Genomic DNA, 23078 nt, shown 5'->3' on the forward strand with positions numbered 1-23078 from the left:
ATTGATCATTCCAAGGGGAAAGGTTCTTGCCAACCTGTGCCCCTCAAATCTTACATATCTCAAATCATGTCCCCTCTCAATCTCCTCTGCTCAAGGGGAACAACCCAGTCTGCCTAATCTCTTTTTATAACAGAAGCTCTCCCTGGGCATCATTCTGGTAAATCTCCTCTAAACATCTGCCAATTATATGCCCTCCATAATATGGATTCCAGAACTGCACACAATACCATAACTGTGGCTTAAATCAATGTTTTATACAATTTACAGCATAAGCTCCTGCTCTTAAACTCCGTCTCAATTAACTCCATATGCTTTCTGAACTACTTCATCCACCTGCCCTGAAACCTTAAAGGGATCAGTGTACATGCATGCAGAGGACACGCCGATCTTGTGCTTCCCAGGGTCCTACCGTTCATCATGGGTAGGACAAACAAGTCAAGAGAATCCAAGTGCATCACACCACATTTAACCAGGATTAAATTTCATTTATGAATTTATGATCAGCCCATCGATATTCCCTTCTTGTTATCCTCCTCACTATTTTCCACCACACCAATATTTGTACTAATCAACCCTCCTATATTCAAGTCCTCATCATTTATATGAACCACAAACAGTAAAAGCCCCAAAACTGAACCCTGTGGGATCCTACTGGACACAGTCTTCCAGTTGGGAAGACATCCTTCAACCATCACCTTCCACCTTGTGTCACTAAGCCATTTAGAACAGGAACAGTACATCACAGAAACAGGCCCTTTGGCCCATTATGTCTGTACCGACTATGATGCCATTCTAAGCGCATCCCATCTGCCTGCATATAGTCCAAATTTCTCCATTCTCTGTCTGTCCATCTGTCTAAATGGCTCCTAAATTTTGCCGACTTCCCTGCTTCTTCCACTTCCCCTGGCAGGGCATTCCAGGAACCTACCACCCTCTCTGCAAGGCAAGACGAAAACACCTTTAAATATTTTCTCTCTCACTTTAAACATATGTCCCCCTTGTGTTTGACATTTCCACTCCGGGAAGAAGAGTATTCAACACGGACTTCACCAGTTTCCATATCTGCCCAACCCATCTCATCCCAGATCCAACCCATCGCTCTCTTGACCTGACCTACCTGTCCATCTTCCTACCCACCTATCTGCTCCACCCTTCCCACCGACCTATCATAATCACCTCCCATCTGTATCCACCTTTCACCATCCCACCTAGCTTCCTCCCCAGCCCCACCCCCAAACTTATCTCTCAGCCCTCTTCCCCCTTCACATTCCTAATGAAGGTCTTATGCCCAAAACATCGACTCTCCTGCTCCTCGGATGCTGCCTGACCTGCTGTTCTTTTTCCAGCACTACACTTTGACTGACTCTCCAGCATCTGCAGTCCTCACTTTCTCCTAACTCTCCACTCTATCCATTCCATAATTTCATCAATTTTATACGCTTCTACAGATGACCCTCAGCCTCCCACACTCTCATGAAAACAATCCAAGTTTATCCAACCCCTCCTTATAGCTAATACACTCCAATCCAGGCAACATCCTGGTAAAACTCTTTTGCAACTTCTCCAAAGCGTCCGCATCACTCCTCTAGTATTATGACTGGATCTGCATACTATAGTCCAAATATGGCATAACTAAGATCTTACAGCTGCAGCACGACTGTCCAATTTCTACACTCAATGCCCAACTGTTGAAGCCACGCCTGCAGCATTGCCTTCTTTACCACCTTATTCACTCATGTTGCCACTTAAAGGGAGTTATGGACTTGCACCTGAAGATCCCTTCATATATTAATGCTCTTTTGTGTATCAAAGGTCTTGCAATTAATAATATATTTTCCTTTTGCATTTGAGTTTCCAAAGTGCATCACTTTTGTCTGGTTAAACTGCATCTGCCATTCCTCCACCCAACTTTTCAAATGATTTATATCCTGCATATCCTTAGATAGTCTACCTCACTATCCATAACTCCATCATCAATTTTCATGTCATCTGCAACCTTACTACATAAACAGAGGCCCCAGCACTGTTCCTCGTTGTTGAACAATAGTCATTCACCTCCAGTCAGAAAAACACCCCTCCACAATTACCCATTTTCTCTTACAGCCAAGCCAATTTTAAAATCAAACAGCCAGCTCCTATCTAATTTCTGAAGTGCCAGTCTAAAACGGTTGTAATTAACCTTTCCCCACATTAGCATTTTCACCTGAGGACCAATTTTAACCTTATCCATAACGCACCTTAAAGTTTATGATGTATGATCACTGTTCCCAAAATGCTCCCCCCACTGAAACTTCAATCACTTAGCCAGTCTTTGATTTTCTAACAAAAGGTCTAGCACAGCCCCATCCCTAGATGGACCATCTACACATGGTTTTAAGAAACCGTCCTAGATATACATCAAAAAGAGTTCTGTCCAATCTAAGCCCCAGCACCAAGGGTGTCTTAGTCAGCATTAGTGAAATTAAAATCACCCACTACAGCAAGCCTATTTATCGAATCCTTACAGTGTGGAAACAGGCTATTCAGCCCATAGAGTCCACACCAACACTCCAGGAAACATCCTACCCAGACCCATTCCCATACACCTAACCCTAACCCTATTAACCCTGCATTTCACATGACTAATTCATGTAGCCTGCACATCTCTGGACATTGTGGGCAATTTAGCATCACCAAGCCATCTAACCTGCACATCTTTGTATTGTGGGAAGAAACTCACGCAGACCAAGGGAGAACGTGCAAACTCCTCACAGACAATTGCCAGAGTGAGGAATCGAATCCAGGTCCCTGGCGCTGAGAGGCGATGCAAACCACTACATGTTTTTACATCTTTTCTTTATCTGCTTACATGTTGTTCCTCGACCTCCTGTTGACTTAGGAGGCCTACAATATTACCCCACCATAATGATTGCAACACCACACCCCTAAGCCCATTTCTCCAACCCATCACAACTTTTCATAAACAGTGCATTACTGAATCCTCGCCACCTTTTGCAAATCGCTACAACATCCCCTCCATCTACCTGGTATACTTCCCTTCAGCATCCTAACATCACTTTGTGTTATATAATTTTCTGTCAAAGCAGCTGTCATGACATTGCAATTTCAGAAAACGGCAGCTGACTGCTGCGAAAAGACTGAAGTACGAAGAAAGAAATGTCAGAATCCAAGTACAACTCTGCAGCACTCCCAAAAATGGAACTCACTACTTTCGGAACTAAGGCAACAGTGGAAATCTGTGCAAGATTGCCATTCTTCAGAAAATCGCCGTTTGAGTTTCACAATACAGTCCAAGTTGACACTGCTTGCCTGAAGACAATTTCTAACAAAGAGAATAATTTATGTTTGTGTACAGTTTTTTCTTCCTACATCTGAAATGTCAAAATATTTGGAGGGGAAAAACTCAGGGAGGAATGTGTTTAGGGGAAATGAGACGTCGTGACGGAAGAAAAAACCAGGGTGCCTCATTCTACTTCTTTCTGATCATAGGACATAGAACATTACAGTGCAGTACAGGCCCTTTGGCCTTCAATGTTGGTCCGGCCAGAACTGTACGCAATACTCCTGGTGCAGTCGCACCAGAGTTTTGTACAGCTAAAACAGGACCTCATGGCTCCAAAACTCAATCCCTCTACCAATAAAAGCTAACACACCGTATGCCTTCTTAACAACTTTCAGGGATCTATGCACGTAGACATAGAGATCTCTCTGCTCATCCACATTATCAAGATTCTTACTATTAGCCCAGTACTCTGTATTCATGTTACTCCTTCCAAAGTGAATCACCTCACACTTTTCCATATTAAACTCCATTTGCTCCTCTCAGCCCAGCTCTGCAGCTTTTTTATGTCCCTTTGTAACCTGCAACATCCTTCCGCACTGTCCACAATTCCACTGACTTTAGTGTTATCCGCAAATTTACTTACCCATTCTTCTACATCCTCATCCAAGTAATTTATAAAAATGACAAACAGTAATGGATCCAAAGCAGATCCTTACAGTACACCACGAATAAATGAACTGCAGGATGAACATTTCCCATCAACCACCACCCTCTGTTTTCTTACAGTTAGCCAATTTCTGACTCAAACCGCTAAATCACCCTCAAGCCCATGCCTCCATATTTTCTGCAATAGCCTACCATGGGGAACCTTATCAAATGCTATAGTGAAATCCACATGCACCACATTAACTGCTTTACCCTCATCTACCGATTGGGTCACCTTTTCAAAGAACTCAGTAAGGTTTGTGAAGCACAACCTACCCTTTACAAAACCATGTTGACCATCCCTAATCAAATTATTCCTTTCTAGATGATTATAAATCCTCTCTCTTATAACCCTTTCCAAAACTTTGCCCATAACAGAAGGAAGGCTCACTGGTCTATAATTATCAGGGTTGTCTCTATTTCCCTTCTTGAACAAGGGGACAACAATATTTGTTCTCCTCCAGTCTTCTGGCACTATTCCTGTAGACAGTGATGACAAAGATCAAAGCCAAAGGCTCTGCAACCTCCCCGCTGGCTTCCAAGAAAATCCTAGGATAAATCCTCATCTGGCCCAGGTTACTTACCTATTTTCACACTTTCCAGAATTGCTAACACCTGCTCCTTATGAACCTCAAACCCATCTAGTCTAAGAGCCTGTATCTCAGTATTCTCCTCAACAACATTGTCTTTATCCTGTGTAAATACGGACGAAAGATATTCATTTAGCGCCCCCTTATCTCTTTAGACTCCATGCACAACTTCCCACTACTGTCCTTGACTGGCCCTAATCTTATCCTAGTCATTGTTTTATTCCTGACATATCTATAGAAAGCTTTAGGGTTTTCCTTGATCCTACCTGCCAAAGACTTCTCATGCCCCCCACCCCACAATCCCTGGCTTTTCTTAGCTCTTTCTATAGGTCCTTCCTGGCTAACTTTTAATTTTCAAGCACCCTAACTGACCTTCACTCTTCATTCTAACATAAGCCTCCTTCTTCCTCTTGACAAGAGATTCAACTTCTTTAGTAAACCACAGTTCCCTCACTCGACCACTTCCTCCCTGCCTAACAGATACGTACTTATTAAGGGCACTCAGTAGCTGTTCCTTGAACAAGCTCCACATTTCAATTGTGCCCATCCCCTGCAGTTTCCTTCCACATCCTATATCTTGCCTAATCGCATCATAATTACCTTACCTCAGCTATAACTCTTGCCCTACAGTATATATGTAGCCCTTTCCATCTCTAAAAGTAAACATAACTGAATTGTGGTCACTATCAAAGTGCTCACCTACCTCCAAATCTAACACCTGGCCTGGTTCATTACCCAGTACCAAATCCAAATCCAATGTGGCCTTGCCTCTTGTTGGCCTATCTATATACTGTGTCAGGAAACCCTCTTGCACACATTGGACAAAAACTGACCCATCTGAAGTACCTGAACCATAGCGTTTCCAGTCAATATTTGGAAAGTTAAAGACCCCATAATTATCCTGTTACTCTCGCACCTATCCAAAATCAAAGAGTCATAGAGACGTACAGTACAGCTCATCCACGCCGACCACATATCCCAATCCAATCTAGTCCCACCTGCCAGCACCTGGCCCATATCCCTCTAAACCCTTCCTATTTGTATACCCATCCAGATGCCTTTTAAATGTTGCAATTGTACTAGCCTCCACGACTTCCTTTGGCAGCACATTCCACACACACATCACCCTCTGCGTGAAAAAGTTGCCCCTTAGGTATTTTTTATATCTTTCCCCTCTTTCCCCTAAACCTATGCCCTCTAGTTCTGGACTCCCCCACCCCAGGGAAACGACCTTGTCTATTTACCCTATCCATGTCCCTCATGATTTTATAAACCTCTATAAAATCGCTTCTCACTCCAGGGAAAACAGCCCCAGCCAATTCATCCTCTCCCTATAGCTCAAATCCTCCAACCCTGGTAACATCCTTGTAAATCTTTTCTGAACCCTTTCAAGTTTCACATCATTCTTCTGATAAGAATTGCACGCAATATTCCAAAAGTGACCTAACCAATGTCCTGTAGAGCCGTAACATGATCTTTACTATCCTTCCCTCTACATCCCTGGAACAATTCAGAGACCATAGAAAACTCCCAACTGGGTGACCTCTCCTTTCCTGTTTCTAATCTCAGTCTGTACTACCTCAGTAGATGGGTCCTCAAATGTCCTTTCTGCCACTGTAATACTGTCCTTGATAAACAAGGCCACACCTCCCCGTCTTTAACCACCTTCCTTGATCTTACTGAAACATGCAAATCCCGGAACCTGCCACAACCATTCCTGTCCATTCTCCATCCACGACTCCGAAATGGCCACAACATCAAAGTCCCAGTTGCCAATCCATGCTGCAAGTTCACCCACCTTATTCCAGATGCTCCTGGCGTTGAAGTGGACACACTTCAAACCATCTTCTTGCCTGCCAGGACACTCCTGTGACTTTGAAACCTTATTCATGACATTACTACTATCAAGTTCCTGTACAGTGGAGTTACAATTCTGGCTCCCATCCCACTTTTGAATTAGATTAAATCCTCCCGAAGAGCATTAGCAAACTGCAAACCCCATACCGTGGATACTGGACCGCTCTGGTTCAAGTGTAGATCATTGCCTTTGTAGAAGTCCCATCTACCCCAGAATGAGCCCCAATTACCCAGGAATCGGAATCCCTCCCTTCTGCACCATTCCTGTCGCCACATGTTTAACTGCTCTCTCTCTCTCTCTCTCTCTCCATATTCCCTGCCTCGCTAGCATGTGGCACAGTTAACAAACCAGAGATAACAACTGTTTGTTCTAGCTCTGAGCTTCCACCCTAGCTCTCTGAATTTCTGTCTTACATTCCCATTCTTTTTCCTATCTATGTCATTGGTGCCTATGTGGACCACAACTTGGGGCTGCTCCCCTCCCCTGAAGGATCCCAAAAACATGATCTGAGACATCAGTTGGGTCCCAGAGCCAGAGTCATAGAGCTGTACAGCATGGAAACAGACCCTTTGGTCCAACTCGACCATGCCAAATAGATATCTTAAATTAATCTAGTCCCATTTGCCAGCATTTGGCCCATATCCCTCAGAACCATTCCTATTCATATTGCCATCGAGATGCTGTTCAAATGTTATAATTGTACCAGCTTCCACCACTTCCTTGAGAAGCTCATTCCATTCATGCACATGTGCCCTCTCGTGTTGGAATCTCCTAGCCTGGGGAAAAAGGTTATTTATTCTATTCCTGCCCCTTATGATTTCATAAACTTTTAAGGTAACCCCTCACCCTCTGACACTCTAGGGAATACAGGCCCAGCCTATTCAGCCTCTCCCTATAGCTCAAACCTTCCAACCCTGACAACATTCTTGTAAATCTTGTCTGAATTCTTTCAAGTTTCACAACATCCTTCCTACAGGAGAGAGACTAGAATTTCACAATATTCCAAAAGTGGCCTAACCAATGTCCTGTACAGTTGCAACATGACCTCCCAACTCCTGTACTCAAAAGCACTGACCGATAAAGGCAAGCATACCAAATGCCACCTTCACTATCCAGTCTATTGCTAAACAAAGAGACCTTGTACTGGCGTTTGTAGCTTGTTCAAAGTGGAGTCGTGGTAGATAGGATAATGAAGGTGGCATTTGGCATGCCTCCCTTTATCGGTCAGTACTTTTGAGTATAGGAGTTGGGAGGTCATGTTGCGGCTGTACAGGACTTTGGTTAGGCCACTTTTGAAATACTGCGTTCAATTCTGATCTCCCTCCGATAGGAAGGATGTCGTGAAACTTGAAAGAGTTCAGAAAAGATTTACAAGGATGTTGCCAGGGTTGCAGGATTCGAGCTGCAGGGAGACGCTGAATAGGCTGGGGCTGTTTTCCCTAGAGCATCGAAGGCTGAGAGGTCACCTTGTCGACGTTTATAAAATAGTGAGGGACATAGATAGGGTGAATCGCCAGGATCTTTTCCCCAGGGTAGCAGAGTCCAGAACAGGAGGGCACAGGTTTCGGGTGTGAAGGGAAAGAATTAAAAGGGACCTAAGGGGCAACTTGTCCATACAGAGGGTGGTGCATGCATGGAATGAACTGCCAGAGGAAGTAGTGGAGGCTGGTACAATGACAACATTTAGAAGGCATTTGGATGGGTATATGAATAGGAAGGTTTGAGAGCGATATGGGTCAAATGCTGGCAAACAGGACTAGGTTAATTTGGGATATCTGGTCAGCACGGACGAGTTAGACCGTAGAGTCTGTTTCCACGTTGTACAGCTCTAAGTTAGTCAGGGACGATTTCTCACGCACAAAGCCATGTTGACTATCCTTAATCAGTCCTTACCTTTTCAAATACATGTAAATCCTGTTCCTCAGGAACCCCTCCAACAACTTGCTCAACACAGAGGTCAGGCTCGCCAGTCAATGGTTCCCTGGCTTTTCCTTCCCATCTTTCTTAAATATGGCACCATTAGTCAACTTTCAGCTTTTTGGCACCTCACCTGCGGCTATCAATGATACAGACATCTCAGCAAGGGGCTCAGCAATCACTTTCCTAGCTTCTCACAGAGGTTAGGGTACACCTGATCAAGTCCCAGAGATTTATTTACCTTTTTGCACTTTAAAGAAGCCTAACATCACCTATATAATATGGACATCTTTCAAGATGTCACTAATTGTTTCACCATATTCTCAAGCTTCCATATCCTTTTCCATAATAAGCACTGATGTAAAATACTCATTTAGTATCTCTACTTCATGCAGTTGCACACATAGGCAGTCTTGCTGATCTTTAAGGGGCCCTATTCTCTCCCTAGTTACTCCTTTGTCCTTAAATGTATTTGTAGGATCGATTTGGATTCTCCTTAACCCCATTTGCCAAAGCTAGCTCATGTCACCTTTCTGCCCTCCTGACTTCCTTCAAGTTCTTTCTACTGCCTTTATACTTATACTAGGGGTTCACTTGATCCCTGCTATCTATTCCTGACATAGACTTCCTTCTTTTTAAACAAATCTCAATTTCTCTAGTCATCTAGCATTCCCTACACCTAACAACCTTGTCCTTCACCCTAACAGGTACATAAAGGCTTTTGAAGGCTTCCTATTTTCCAGCCATGCTTTGAACCAGGAATATCTGCTCCCAATCAACTTTTGAAAGTTATTGCTTAATACTGTCAAGCTTTAGATTTAACAATCTCCATTTTGCACCAAGATTTAATATGCAATATAACTAAAGCAAGAGTGAGTAGTAAATTTATAACAAATGTTCATGGGAGTAATATTCTTTCTTAAATATTCCAGATCAACATTAAATAGTTCCTAAACAAAGAGTAATGGATCAGCATTTTACCTTATGAATGTGTGCTTCACCCACTATAAAATAATTGTCAGAGACCACACTTAACAACCTCGAAATGTTGAGTTTATCACCACCATTTCTTAAAACATATTTAAGCTTGGGATTTTTAAAATAGATTTCATTCTTACCTGAGCAAAGCTGTTCAATTTTTGTGTAATTTAAACATACTGTGTCATTAATCCAGGCCATGATGTCATGTCTACTCATGTTCTCACTAGTTACGGACGTTGAATACACATTAACAGCCATTCCCCAGCTGAAAAAGAATTTCATAAAACAAATTTAGTGGATTAAGTATGTTCAGTCATAATCTACATTCAATACATATTTAACTTATTCAACTCTTAGCTTCCCAATTTGATGGCATTCACTCAACTGGGATACAGATTCATATTAAACAATTTCATAATCAAAATCTTCCTGTATCACAAATGGCAATGAGACACTGCATTGAAAGTGGTTAAGAAAACAGTATCCATCCAGTTTAAAGTTGTAAATCCATCAAGTGTATTGTATTACATTTTCTAAAAGGTAATATGTTCTAATTTTCATTCCAATGGGAAATCATTATTGTGAAAGGTTAATTCGCCAATTATGTATTCAAATTTCAAAGATTACACTTAAGTATTATTATTCCCATTTCTTCATTTCATGTCAATGAAAATTAAGTGACATTCAAGATATTTATTTTCACATCATAACTGATTTATTTTCACAGACAAGAATTCTTTTGCCCAAAAAAGCACAGCGTAATCAGATTTGTTGAATTATTTGTGATCTAAGTTCATTCCGATGTCTTGTAATTTCATTACCAACTACTTTTTATTCAGTTAGAATTTTTAGTTTTGAAGAAATTAAACACTAAGCAATTCCTTTGCTGGTAGGTGCTTTACATACTGACTGGTGCAGGCGATACAAATCAGATCTTCCCTATAAGCAGGCAAACCAGACCTATATAGGTCAGGTTACATTAAGGAGATAAGAATAACTCCAGGAGAGAAATAGGGCCCCTTAAAGATTGGTAAGGCCACCAATGTGTGGAACAGGAGATGGAGATACCAAATGAGCATTTTATTGAGCCAGATGTGTTTTTCTGAGCATTGACAACGATCAGATGGTGATCAGTGGATTTTTAATTTCAGAAATTTTTATTGAGTTCAAGTTCCACCATCTGCCACGGTGGGGTTCAAACCTGGGTCACCAGAGCATTAGCCGAGTTTCTGGATTAATAGTCTAGCAAAATATCTCTTGGCCATTGCCTCTCCTAATGGTAGTAAGGATTCTTGGGTTTGCACTGTTAAGCATAGAACGGGAATACAAGGGGCGGTATTGTATTGCAGTGGTGACATCCACACCTCTGAGACAGGAGGTCTGGGTTCATGACCCACATGCTCCAGAGATGTGTGTCATAAGCCCTTGAGCAGGTTATTAGAAAACATTTCGAACAGGAGTACAGCATTACTGAAGCTCAGGCAATCTGCGCCGGACCTACAGCAACATGGGTGACTTTCAACTGCCCTTTGAAATGGTTGAACAAGCCACTCAACTGTCGTAATTACTACAAAGCCTCAAAGAAATGAAATATGCAAAATGACCCTGCAAAGTCCCACTTACTGACAGACTCGAGATGTACAGCACGGAAACAGACCCTTCGATCCAACTCGTCCATGCCGACCACATATCCCAACCCAATCTAGTCCGACCTGCCAGCACCTGGCCCATATCCCTCCAAACCCTTCCTATTCATACACCCATCCAGATGCCTTTTAAATGTTGCAATTGTATCAGCCTCCACCACTTCCTCTGGTAGCTCATTCCATACACTTACCATCCTGTGTGTGAAAACGTTGACCCTTAGGTCCCTTTTATATCTTTCCCCTCTCACCCTAAACCTAGTTTTGGACTCCCCGATCCCAGGGAAAAGAATTTGGGAGAACTGTCTTGCAGACTAGTCAAGCAACAGCTTGACAGTCATACTCTCAGAATCATACCACACGGATGATGCCCCAGAAACCACTCATTATTCCTGGATATGTCCTGTCCCACCAATAGGACAGACCCAGTAGAGGTGGTGACACAGTGATATAGAGTCAGGAGAGAGTTGACCTGGGAATCCTCAGCATTGACTCCGTACCCCATGAAGTATCACAGCTTCAGGTTAAACATGGGAAAGGATTACCACATATCACATCTGATGCAACCACAAGGGATGAACTCAGATTTCTCCAGTTTCCTCATTTCCCCTCCCCCCACCTTGTCTCAGTCCCAACCCTCGAACTCAGCACCACATTCGTAACCTGCAATCTTCTTCTTGACCTCTCCGCGCCCACCCCCACTCTGGCCTATCACCCTCACCTTAACCTCCTTCCACCCATCGCATTTCCAACGCCCCTCCCCCAAGTCCCTCCTCCCTACCTTTTATCTTAGCCTGCTTGGCATACTTTCCTCATTCCTGAAGAAGGGCTCATGCCTGAAACGTCGATTCTCCTGCTCCTTGGATGCTGCCTGACCTGCTGCGCTTTTCCAGCAACACATTTTCAGCTCAGTAGTAGCACTACTGATTGAGGTAGTCAGGTCCTAGGCCAGGCTGCTAGATTCAATTTGCAGGTGTTGAGGGACCCCATAAGAGGGGAAACAGACTTGACCTCATACTTATCAATCTGCAGATGCAGCTGCCCGTGACAGTATCAGTAAAAATGATCAATGACAAAGTCCAACCTACACACTGAGAATACCTTCCATCGCGTTGTATGGAACTATCATGCTAAATGGGACAGACTTTGAACAGATTCAGCAATTCAAGACTGGGCATCCATCAGGCCCTGTGGGTTATCAACAGCAGCAGAATTGTAGGCCAACACTATCTGCAATTTCATAGTCTGGCAATTCTCCTCTCACAATCATTACTATCAAACTAGAGTATTATTATGGGGAAAATTAGCAGTGTCAGCATCAGGGTCAGGGTTCAAAGACAGTTTATTGTACAAAGGAAGTATTGGAGCTCTGAAGAGAGAAAGACACCAACAGCACAGTGGTCAGTTGCGATTCTTCTCTCTACCCGCTGCACATGTCAAGATACTTTTACACATCTTGTGATACAACAGATCAGTGATGAGATTATTGTCTTTGTACCATGATTTATTTATGGCAATCATTGCAGAATCGTTGATAGGTTCGATACAGTCATTGTTAGTTCCAGCGCTGCCTATTGTTAATTTCAGCACGGTTGTTGTTAGTTTCAATGTCTGTGCAGAAGTCCATTGCTGATTGCTCTTCCTGTGAAAGACATTATTGCAGCCCTGGCTATTAGCACTTTGTATTGAGTCTATGGGTCCTGACAACATTCCAGCATCAGTATTGAAGATTTGTGCTCCAGAACTAACCAAACTCTTCCAGTAAAATTACAACACAGGCATCTACCTAATATGAAAAGTTGCCAACCAGGGTAATTAGCCCTCCAAAAGTTCACACTCAATCATCAGTAAAGTGATGGAAAGTGCTATCAAGCAGCACTTGCTCAGCAATAACCTGTTCACTGACATCCAGTCTGAGTTCTGCCAGGGCAACTCAATTTTTGACTTCAATATTGCCTTCAACATGGTCAAAAAAGCTGAATTTTAGACTGGAGGTGAAAGGACAGCCCTTGACATCAAGTTTGAATGTGGCATCAAAGAGGCCTAGCAAAATTGGAATCAATAGTTATTATGGGGGAAGCTGTCAGCTGGTTGGAGTCACACCTGGCATGTAGGAAGATGGTTGTGGTTGTTGGAGGTTAGTCATCTCACTCTAGGACATCACGGCAGGAATCCAGAGTAGTGTACTAGGCTCAATCATCTTTAGATGCTTCAATAACGTTCCCTCTGGAAGGTCAGAAGTGGGAATGTTTGTTGATGACTTCAGTGTTCAGCACCATTCGCAGCTCCTCAGCTAAAGAAGCAGTGCACACCAACATGGAACAAGAGTTGGACAATATCCAGGCTTGGGTTGACAAGCAGGTAGCATGTGCCACACAGATGCCAGGCAATGACGATCGCCAAAAAGAGACGAACTAACTACTAACCCTTCTCATTCAGTGGTGTTACTATCAGCAAAATCCACTAGTGGCATCCTGGAGGTTACCATTGATAAGAAACTCAACAAGACTCACCACAAACAGTGGCTACAAGAGCAGTCAGAGGTTAGGATCACTGTAGTGAATAACTCACCTCCTGACTCCCCAAATCCTGTCAATCATCTACAAAGTATAAGTTACGACTGTAATGGAATACTCCCCACTTGCCTGGATAAGTGCATCCCGGATAAGACAAGACGTTTAACACCATCCACGACAAAGCAGCTGCCCGACTGGCGCTCCATCTACAAGCATCCACCACTGGGACTCAGTAGCAGCAGTACATACTGCAGAAATGCAACATGGCTGCTTAGACAGCACCTTCCAAACCTATGACCACTTCCATCTGGAAGAACAAAGGCAGCAGAGACATTGGAACCTGCAAGTTCCCCTCCAAGCCACGTACCATCCTGACCTGCAAATATACTGCCATTCCTTCGTTGTCACTAGATCAAAATCCTGGGGATTTCCCTCTCTAAGTGTATTATGGGTCAACCTATACCACATGAACTGCAGCAGTTCAGAAAAGCAGCTCACTACCACCTTCTCAAGGGTAACTACGGATTGGAACATTAATGCTGGTCATCCAGAGCCCACCATGTTCTATGAGTGAATAAAAACAACCTTGGAATTAAGTAATATTAACTCCCAATATTGAATTAAGAAATTAAAATTTGAAGCCCACCATCAATGCTTTACACTTGTGATTTGTAAAAATAGTGCTCAATCTATACTCAGCAGGGAAGAATGATCAGTAAAAACTATTAAAAAGGTTTCACTTTTCTATGTTAACATGCCTTCCCAATTTGACCTAACCAGATCCAGCCGCCAGGAGATCAGGAAACCTTACTTCTGGTTTTTCATCTGGAACAACTCCTGCCACCCCATAAATACTGGGGTTACTATTCCTGTTTTATGTCTGTGCTGAATATGGAGCTTAAATCACCTCAGAAATCAAAAATCCCTTGTAATTTTTAGTACCTATGTATGGGAATTTTGCCAACCATTTTATTTTTGGTTGACATCACGGATAAAATTTATCTCCAGGAAATTACCACATTGGTGGAAATAAACCACATAGAGCAATAGCTACTTGACATGCTTTGTTATAGCTTTCTACATTTCAGCTTGCACTTCAGAGGTGACAAGAAATTTTAGTGCCACAGACGGATAGCTTTGGAATATGGTGAACATGTTTTAATTATCATTTCAATAAAATAGAGATTTAATTAAGCTCACCAAAGGTGCCATGAGTAGTTAGTGTCTAAAAACTAAAGGTGTTATCAAAACCAAAATAAATTAAGGCAGAGAAGATAGCTTAACACTGCAAAATGTTTTGTATACTCCAATAGTTAACAACGGAGCATTTCCTCCTCAAATATCTGAATGCAAATGATCAGTTTTTATTATGATTAAATGTTCCTTTTTTGGGTACAGCCTGAAAGTCTACAAACATCTTGTAATTCACCAACTAGATAAAACGGATGCTAAAAATGTCAACCCAATTAAGGGGCACAGCGAAGGTTCAAAAATATTGACTATGAAACAAACCTTCTCTATAATTAAAATAATTGAAACTCTTTATCAAGGAAAAGAAAATCTGAATTCTGACAGTCTCTTCCTCCACCCATTTCCAATATGTGGAGCATTGGGGTAAGTTGATTGCTTGCTGCATCAGACAAATTAAGTCCAAAAACGATAAATGGGATGTACAAGAACACCAATTGGGTGTGACTCTTCATAGGAAAAATTCAATTCGCTATCAGTGTTAGATAGAACTAAAAAGAAAAAAAAACTCAGTTACAAGGGAGACAATTAAAAAAATCTGCGCATTGTTCAAAAGTAACAAACTTAAAATTTTATATTCAAGAGGAAATCAGGAGAGCAAAAACGAGACATGAAATATCTTTGGCAGATAGAGTCAAGGAGAATCTAAAGAGATTCCACAAATATATCAAGGACAAAAGACTAACTAGGGAGAGAAAATAGAGCACCTTAAAAGATCAGCAAAGCTATCAATGTGTAGAACTATAGGAAATGGTAAGTTACTAAATAAGTATTGTGCATCACTGTAGACAAGGATATGGAAGCTAGAGAACTTGAAGTGTCCATATTACAGAGGTGGTGGTGCTAGACATCTTAATGCATGCAGGTGAATAAATCCACAGGACCTGAGCAGATGCACCTGAAAATCTTGCGGGAAACTGGGAAAGTGATTGCCAGGCCCCTTGATGAGATATTTGTATCTTCAATAGTCACGGGCAAGGTGACAGAAGACTGAAAGTTGGCTAGTGTGATGACACTATCTAAAAAGGTGCTAAGAAAAAGCCAGGAACCATATACCAGTGAGCCAGACGTAAGTGGTGGATAAGTTGTTGGAGGGGATTACAGAGGAACCTCAATTATCTGAACGAGATGGGCGGGTACTATTTCATTAGAATAACTGATTATGTGATTAATTGAATCAATGCTTCTCCTCTGGGGCTCTGAGTTTTCTAAAGTTTCCTTTCTTCTCGCTCTGCCTGCCTTGCTCGGTCTCTCTCTGTCTCAGGGTTTGTTTCTGAGCAGACACACACTCGTGTGTAAGGGAGCTGCAGCATTGCTGAAGCCTCCCCACCAATCAGTTCAATTGGATTGACAGAGCAAGTCTGCTCACTGTGCACTGTCTCGTCTCCTGAACACAGCTAGCAAGCCCCTGCACCCCCCCCCCAAAACCCTGATCAACCCTGCCCCAACCTGCCCCCCCCATGCGCACACAAGGTTTGATTACAACCTTTTGACAAGTTCCACCTTTGCCCTGTACAGGACAATGTTGGAGAGATTATCTGGGGAAGGTAGGTTTAGAGTACACCTCTGTATAGAACTCCAAGGAACGTGTGAAGAGGAGGGCGGAGGTCACTCATTTGGAGACAGTGCCTCGGGTTCCATCAATGGCCAGGACTGTTCTCGGCAGCATTTCAGTAAGCAGACTTCATTTTTAATCACTGTAAATAAATGACGCGATCAGTGTTGCAAACATCTCTTTGATGTAATGTTTCTATCGGGACCCTGAGATCTTCTTTGGATAATCAGAAATTCGGATAATTGATATGCAGATAATCGAGGTTCCTCTGTATAGGGTTTACATTTGGAAAGTCAAGGGCCGATTAGGGATAGTTATCATACCTTACTAACTTGATTCCGTTTTATTTTTGAAGTGACAAAGGCAGATTAGTGGACGTGGTCGAACACCTTACTGAAGTCCATATAGACTAAGTTCCACATGGTAAACAAGTTAGCAAGGTTAGATCAGATGGAATACAGGGAGAATTAGCCATTTAGGTACAAAGTTGGCTTGAAGGTGGGAAACACAATGAGAAAGTGTATAAAGATATGAGCAAGTAGGGAAAGAGTTAAGCTTTGGGTTGTGTAACAAAGGCTCAGCTTGTATGATTTTGACCAGATAAGAACTTGCAGGAAACAATGAGGTGCTGGGTGCAAGGGTAGTGGGTTAACAAGGTGAAAAACATCCATTATGTAATGCCAGTTAACAAGGTTAGGAACATCCATTGTATATTGCCAAACGGCTTAATCTGCACTCTTGATGCTCCCTGATTGTAAGTCAGCCAATCAATTTAGATGTGGCCTTATTTGGATGCTGCTCCTTGTAAGAACCTGCTGTTTGAGAGAAGACAGAACTCATAGCTCTGATCGCCCATGTGCACATTCTCTCTCCCTCCAGGGCCCGGAATAAAAACGAAGGAGGTAAAGTCATACTGTGTCTCTGAGTGCTTGCTTCGACTGATATGGAGTTAGGGAAACTGGACAACAACAGGATAGCTTTTCGGACTGGAGGCCTGTGATCAGCGGTGTGCCACAAGGATCAATATTGGATCCACTGCTCATTGTCATTTATATAAAATGATTTGTACGTGATCATAAAAGGTATAGTTAGTAAGTTTGCAGATGACACCAAAATTGGTGGTGTAGTGGGCAGCCAAGGTGGTCAGGCAAAAATGAGGACTGCAGGTGCTGGCGATTAGTGTCCAGAGTGTGGTGCTGGAAAAGCACAGCGGGTCAGGCAGCATCTGAGGAGCAGGAAAATCAACGTTTCGTGCAAAAGCCCTTCATCAGGAATGAGGTTACCTAAGTGTACAACAGGACCTTGATTAGATGTGTAAACAGTCCGAGGAGTGGCAGATGGAGTTTAATTTAGATAAATGTGAGGTGCTGCCTTTTGGTAGGGCAAATCAGGGCAGGACTTATACACTTAAGGCTAAGGTCCTGGGAAGTACTGCTGAATAAAGACACCTTGGAGTACAGGTTCATAGGAGTTCCTTGAAAGAGGAGTTTCGGGTAGACAGGGTGGTAAAGGCAGCTTTGGGTACACTTGCCAGAATTGGTCAGTGCATTGAATAGCGGAGCTAGGAGGTCATGTTGCAGCTGTATAGGATATTGGTTAGGTTACTTTTGGAATACAGTGTTTAAATGTTGTTTCCTTGCTGTAGGAAGGATGTGGTGTAACTTGAAAAGGTTTCAGGAAAAATTTACAAGGATGTTGCCAGGTTTGGAGGGTTTGAGCCGTAGGGAGATGCTGAATAGACTGGGGCTATTTTCCTTCAAGTGTTGTCGAGGCTGAAGGATGACATTCTAGAAGTTTATAAAATCATGAGGGTCATGAATAGGATGAATAGTTAATGTCTTTTCCTCAGAGTAAGAGACTGCAAAACTAGTGGTCATAGGTTTAAGGTGAGAGGGAAAAAGATTTAAAAGGAACCTAAAGGACAAGTTTTTTTCCACACAGAGGGTGGTATGTGTATGGATGAGCCACCAGTGGAAGTGGAGGAGGCTGGTACAATTACATTTAAAAGACATACGGATGGGAATAGGAATAGGAATGGTTTTGAGGGATATGGGCAAAATGCTGGCAAATGAGACTTGATTAATTTAGAATATCTGGTTGGGATGGACAACTTGGACCGACAGTCTGTTTCTGTGCTGTAGGTCTCTACAACTCTTCGTAATCTCCCCGTGTAACTATTCACTTTTCATATTGTAAATTATTGCGACATCTTTCTAACCAAACAACACTAATTAATAAAGTTCTCTCATGAATTGCTGGTTACATCTATGAATAGAACCATGGAAAAGTTACAGCATAGGAGACCATTCAGCAAGTTTTATCTGCACTACCATCTGAAAGAGCAAATTACCTAATGTTGATTCCTGGCCTTCCCTCATGAGTTCTGCATGTTCTTCCTTTCAAATAATACTCCAAATCCCTCTTCAAGGCCTCTACTGAACCTGCATTCACCACATTTGAGCAGTGCATTACAGATCTCAAGCTCTTGCTGTGCGAAAATATTTTTCCCCACATTTCCAATGCTTCTTTTACCAGTTACATAAATCCAGTACTCTTTCACATTTGCTCTGACCTACTGTGTCCAGAGCAGTCATGATTTTGAATTCCTCTTTCAAATTCTTCCTCTCAATCTTCTCAATGATACGAAGGAAAATAGTACCAGTTTCACCAATTTAACTACATAACTGTAGCTCTTCATCCCAGGAACTAATCTCGTGAATCTTTTCGGTACTCTCAAATGCCTTCACATCTTTGTGCAAGTATGATTCCTAGAACTGGGCACAATACTCCAAACAGTGGTCTCTACAGATTTAACACAACTTCCCGGTTTTTGTCCATGTCCTTGTTAATAAAGCCAAGGAAGTTGTATGTTTTATTAACTACATTCTCAATTTGTTCTGCCACCTTCAATGACAAAACACTGATCTCTCTGCTCCTGAACTGCAGTTAGAAATACAGCCTCTATTTTACATTTCCTCTGCAGTCTTCAGAAAATGAAATCACCTCACACTGGTATGCATTAAATTTCATCTGCCACTTGGTTGCCTGTCATTTCACAAATCTTTTAATGTCCTTTTGAAGATCTACATTGCTCGGAGTAATTCCAAGTTTCAGATCATCCATATATTTTGAAATTGTGCCCGAACTCTGGGAAATTCCACTATGAATCTTGCTACACTCTGCATATTATCCATTAACTATTCTGCTGTGCTCCTTGCCCATCAATTTTGCATCCATGTTTCTGCTGTCCTATTTAATCCACAAGTTTGAACTTTGCTTCCAAGTTTGTTTTTCAGTATTTCATCAAATGCTTTTTGCAAATTCATGTACCACATTATATCTTTATCAGTTCTCTGTTAACTGAAATCAACTCCTGCAAGATGCTTAAACATAATACGTCCTTAGGAAATTAACCCTCATTTTCCTCAACTGTGACTAAATTATCATTTTTTGAAGGTTCACGAACAACAAGGACAGCCTAGTTACGAGACATTATTCTTTTATAAGCAAGGATGCAACTTCTGCAATTCTTCAAATTCCTGGTACCATCTGAGATTTGAAAATATGACTATCGCCTTCATAATTCCACACTCACTTTCCTCACTGTTCTTGAATGAGTTTCATCCTGGTTCTTTTTAAAGGCGAAATAGCTTGTAAATGTCTCTCCTGATCAATTTTAAAAGCTTCAAGAGTTTGAATTACCTCCTCTTTCACCACGACTTGCTTAGCAACTTCTTCCTTCATAAAAGCTGATGCAAAGTATTCATTCACTATGAAAGTTATGCCCTCTGCCTCCCAGTGTAAGTTACTTTCCAATTATTAATTGGCCCTGTTTTTAAGTCTTACTATTCAAAAACAAAACTTCTTTAAAAACTCTTTCATAAGATGAGGGAGTCATTAGCTGGATGAACATAAGTGCCCATGACAGCGTGGTGGTGAGTTATCATCTTGAACCACTGCAGCTGATGTAGGTATACCCACAGCGCTTTAAGGAAAGAAGTTCACAATTTTGACCCAGTTCCACTTCAGGAAGGGAACTTGCAGGACAGTGGTGCGCCCATTTATCTTCTGCCCTTGCCTTTGTCCAAAGAAAAGTCACAGGCTTGTTAGATGCTGTCAAGCAAGCCATAGTGAATTGATGGGGTGCATTGTGCAGGGAGTACACACTGCTACCACCATGATTCAAAGGTAGAAGGAGTAAATAATGAAGATGGTAGGTTGGTGCAAATCAAGCAGGATGCTTTGTCCTTGATGGTATTGAGCTTTGGAGCTGAGTTTATCTAGACAAGTGGAAAGCATTCATCACACTTCTGACTTGGGTCTTATGAATGATGAACACTGCTTGGGAATTAATCACCTCAAAATTCAAACCTTCTGTAGACATATAAATTGTATGGCTAGCCCAAATCAATTTCCGATCAATAATAATCTCCAAGATGTTGACAACAGGAAATTTAGCGATGGTTATGCCATTGAATGCTACAGGAAGATGGTTCAATTTTCTCTTGCTGGCATTGGTCATTATATGACACTAGTGTATCATGAATGTTTTCTGCCACTTATCAGCTGAAACCTAAACTTGTCAGTTTTTGCTGCACACATTGTCTGAATCAGTATCCGCGGCATCACAAATGTACTGAACAGTGCAGAAAATTCTTGACTTCTGACCTTACGATGAAGGAAATCATTTGATGAAGCAACTGAAAATTAATTTGGCCAAAGAATTCTGAAGTGCTTCTGTTGTGACATCCAGGGAGTGAAATACTTGACCTCTAATAAGCACAACCAACTTCTTTGTACCAGGTACCACTGTCACCAACATAAAGCTACCCCAATGATTCTCATTGGGATCAGTTTTACTAGGGATTCTTGAAACCAGGTTCAGTTGAACGCTGACTTGATGTCAAGAGTTGTCATTGTCAACTCACCTCTTGGAGGTTCTTTTGTCCATATTTGTAATGAGGTTCATTATGCACCAATAGAAGACCTTCCCTTTTATGTTAGTCGCCAATTTCATTCCATGCTTTCTTTACTTTTCTTATTTAGTTTTTCACTTCTAGTTGCTCACTGTCCCCTCAACTTTCTGCATACAACCTACTTTGCAGTTGTATTATTCACCAGCCTAGTTCACTTCAACACCTTCCCTTCCCCCCGCCCCCCCACCTCCCACACTGACCCCAACTTAATCTTGTTGCTTTCATCACCCAGGAGTCTCTGGATTTGTTTGCCCTTTTTAATTTGTGAATGGTGCGAGAACTCACCCACAAGGACAGACCGCTATCAAGTTATTGCTTTGCCTGTCATTCTTGGATACTCATTGAAGTTTGTTTTCTCTTGGATGATTTTCTAACTTCACATTGTTCCTTGCCCTTTTCCATTGATCAGTGTAACATAACATTTGGCAATGCCTATTAAAAGTTTCCTGACAAAATGCATACCTGAGGCATTATAAGGATATTTGCATCTACCTTGAGCAAGGAGGTGAAAGAGGTGGAAATTTCAATCACTAGAAAAGGGCTTAAAATTGATAGGCTGTCTGCACTTAAATGACAAAAAAAAACTGGTGAGATTCCTCCAGAGATTACAATGCTAGGCAGAGGACGGGGTAGCCGGTGAACAGGCAGATACGGCGTGTAGTCAGTGAGGAAGGACAGACAGTTGATAGGGAAAAGTTACACAGTCAGTGGGATAGGCTGAAGTATGTGTATTTTAACGGAAGAAGTGTCAAGAATAAGGTTTAAACTAAGTGTCAAGAATATAATTTAAGCTAAGAGCATGGATCAGTACGAGGAGCTACAATGTTGTGGCCATTACGGAGACTTGGAATCACTGAAACAGGACTGGTTGGTAGATGTTCTGGGGTTTTAATGTTTCATCAGGAATAGGGAGGGAAGTAAAAGAGGTGGGGGAGTGGCATTGCTAATCAGGCATAGTATCACAGCTGCAGAAAGGGAGCTCTTAGAGGAGGGTTTGTCAACTGAGTCATTATGGATGAAGTCAGAAACAGGAAAGGAGCAGTCAACTTATTGGGAGTTTTCTACAGACATCCACCCCAATAGCAACAGAGACATGGAGCAGCAGATTGGGAGGCAGATTTTGAAAAGGTGCAGAAGTAACATGATTGCCATCATGGGTGACTTTAACTTCCCGAATACTGATTGGAACCTCCTTAGCACAAATATTATTTGGATGGAGCAGATTTTTTCAGGTGTGTCCAAGAAGGATTCCTGATTCAATATGTAGAAAGGCCAAATAGAGGGGAGGCCATATTGGATTTGGTGCTTGGCAATGAACCAAGCCAGGTGTCAGATCTCTCGGTGTGAGCGCGTTTTGGTAATAGTGATCACAGCTCCCTGACCTTTACTTTACTCAAGGGATAGGAGCAGACGGTTTGGGAAAGTATTTAATTGAGAATGGGTTAATGACAATGCTTTTAGTTAGGAACTGTGGAGCACAAATTGAGAACAGATATTCACTGGGAAATGTGTTTAGGAAGCACTTGCTGATAGTGCTGGATAAGTTTGTCCCACTGAGGCAAGGAAGGAATGGCAGGGTGAGAGAAATGTGGAACATTTAGTCAAGAGGAAGGAGGAAGCTTACTTAAGGTTGAGGAAGCAAGGATCAGACTGGGCTTTAGAGGGTTACAAGATAGCCAGGAAGGAACTGAAGAATGCACTTAGGAGAGCGATAAGGGGGCATGGAAAAGTTTGGCGGATAGGATTATGGAAAACCCAAGGTGATCTATACTTAGGTGAGGAACAAGAAGATGGCCTGAGAGGGTA

At 42.1% G+C, this 23078-nt stretch overlaps 1 protein-coding gene across 2 annotated transcripts in view; it reads right to left on the bottom strand.

Annotated features, from left to right (window-relative positions):
- Positions 1-23078, bottom strand: part of mapre2 (microtubule-associated protein, RP/EB family, member 2) — a 132161-nt gene that overhangs the window by 30867 nt on the left and 78216 nt on the right. For both annotated transcript variants that reach the window (XM_043688284.2, XM_043688283.2), the window contains exon 2: positions 9472-9599. In XM_043688284.2, coding sequence (XP_043544219.1) covers positions 9472-9592 — 121 coding nt within the window. In that variant the 5' untranslated portion in view covers positions 9593-9599. The remainder of the gene's footprint in view (positions 1-9471; positions 9600-23078) is intronic.

This window comes from Chiloscyllium plagiosum, unplaced genomic scaffold (genome assembly GCF_037043375.1).
Source record: "Chiloscyllium plagiosum isolate Xiang-an unplaced genomic scaffold, Cpla_swu_hap1 HiC_scaffold_4, whole genome shotgun sequence".
NCBI classification, from domain to species: Eukaryota; Metazoa; Chordata; class Chondrichthyes; order Orectolobiformes; family Hemiscylliidae; genus Chiloscyllium; species Chiloscyllium plagiosum.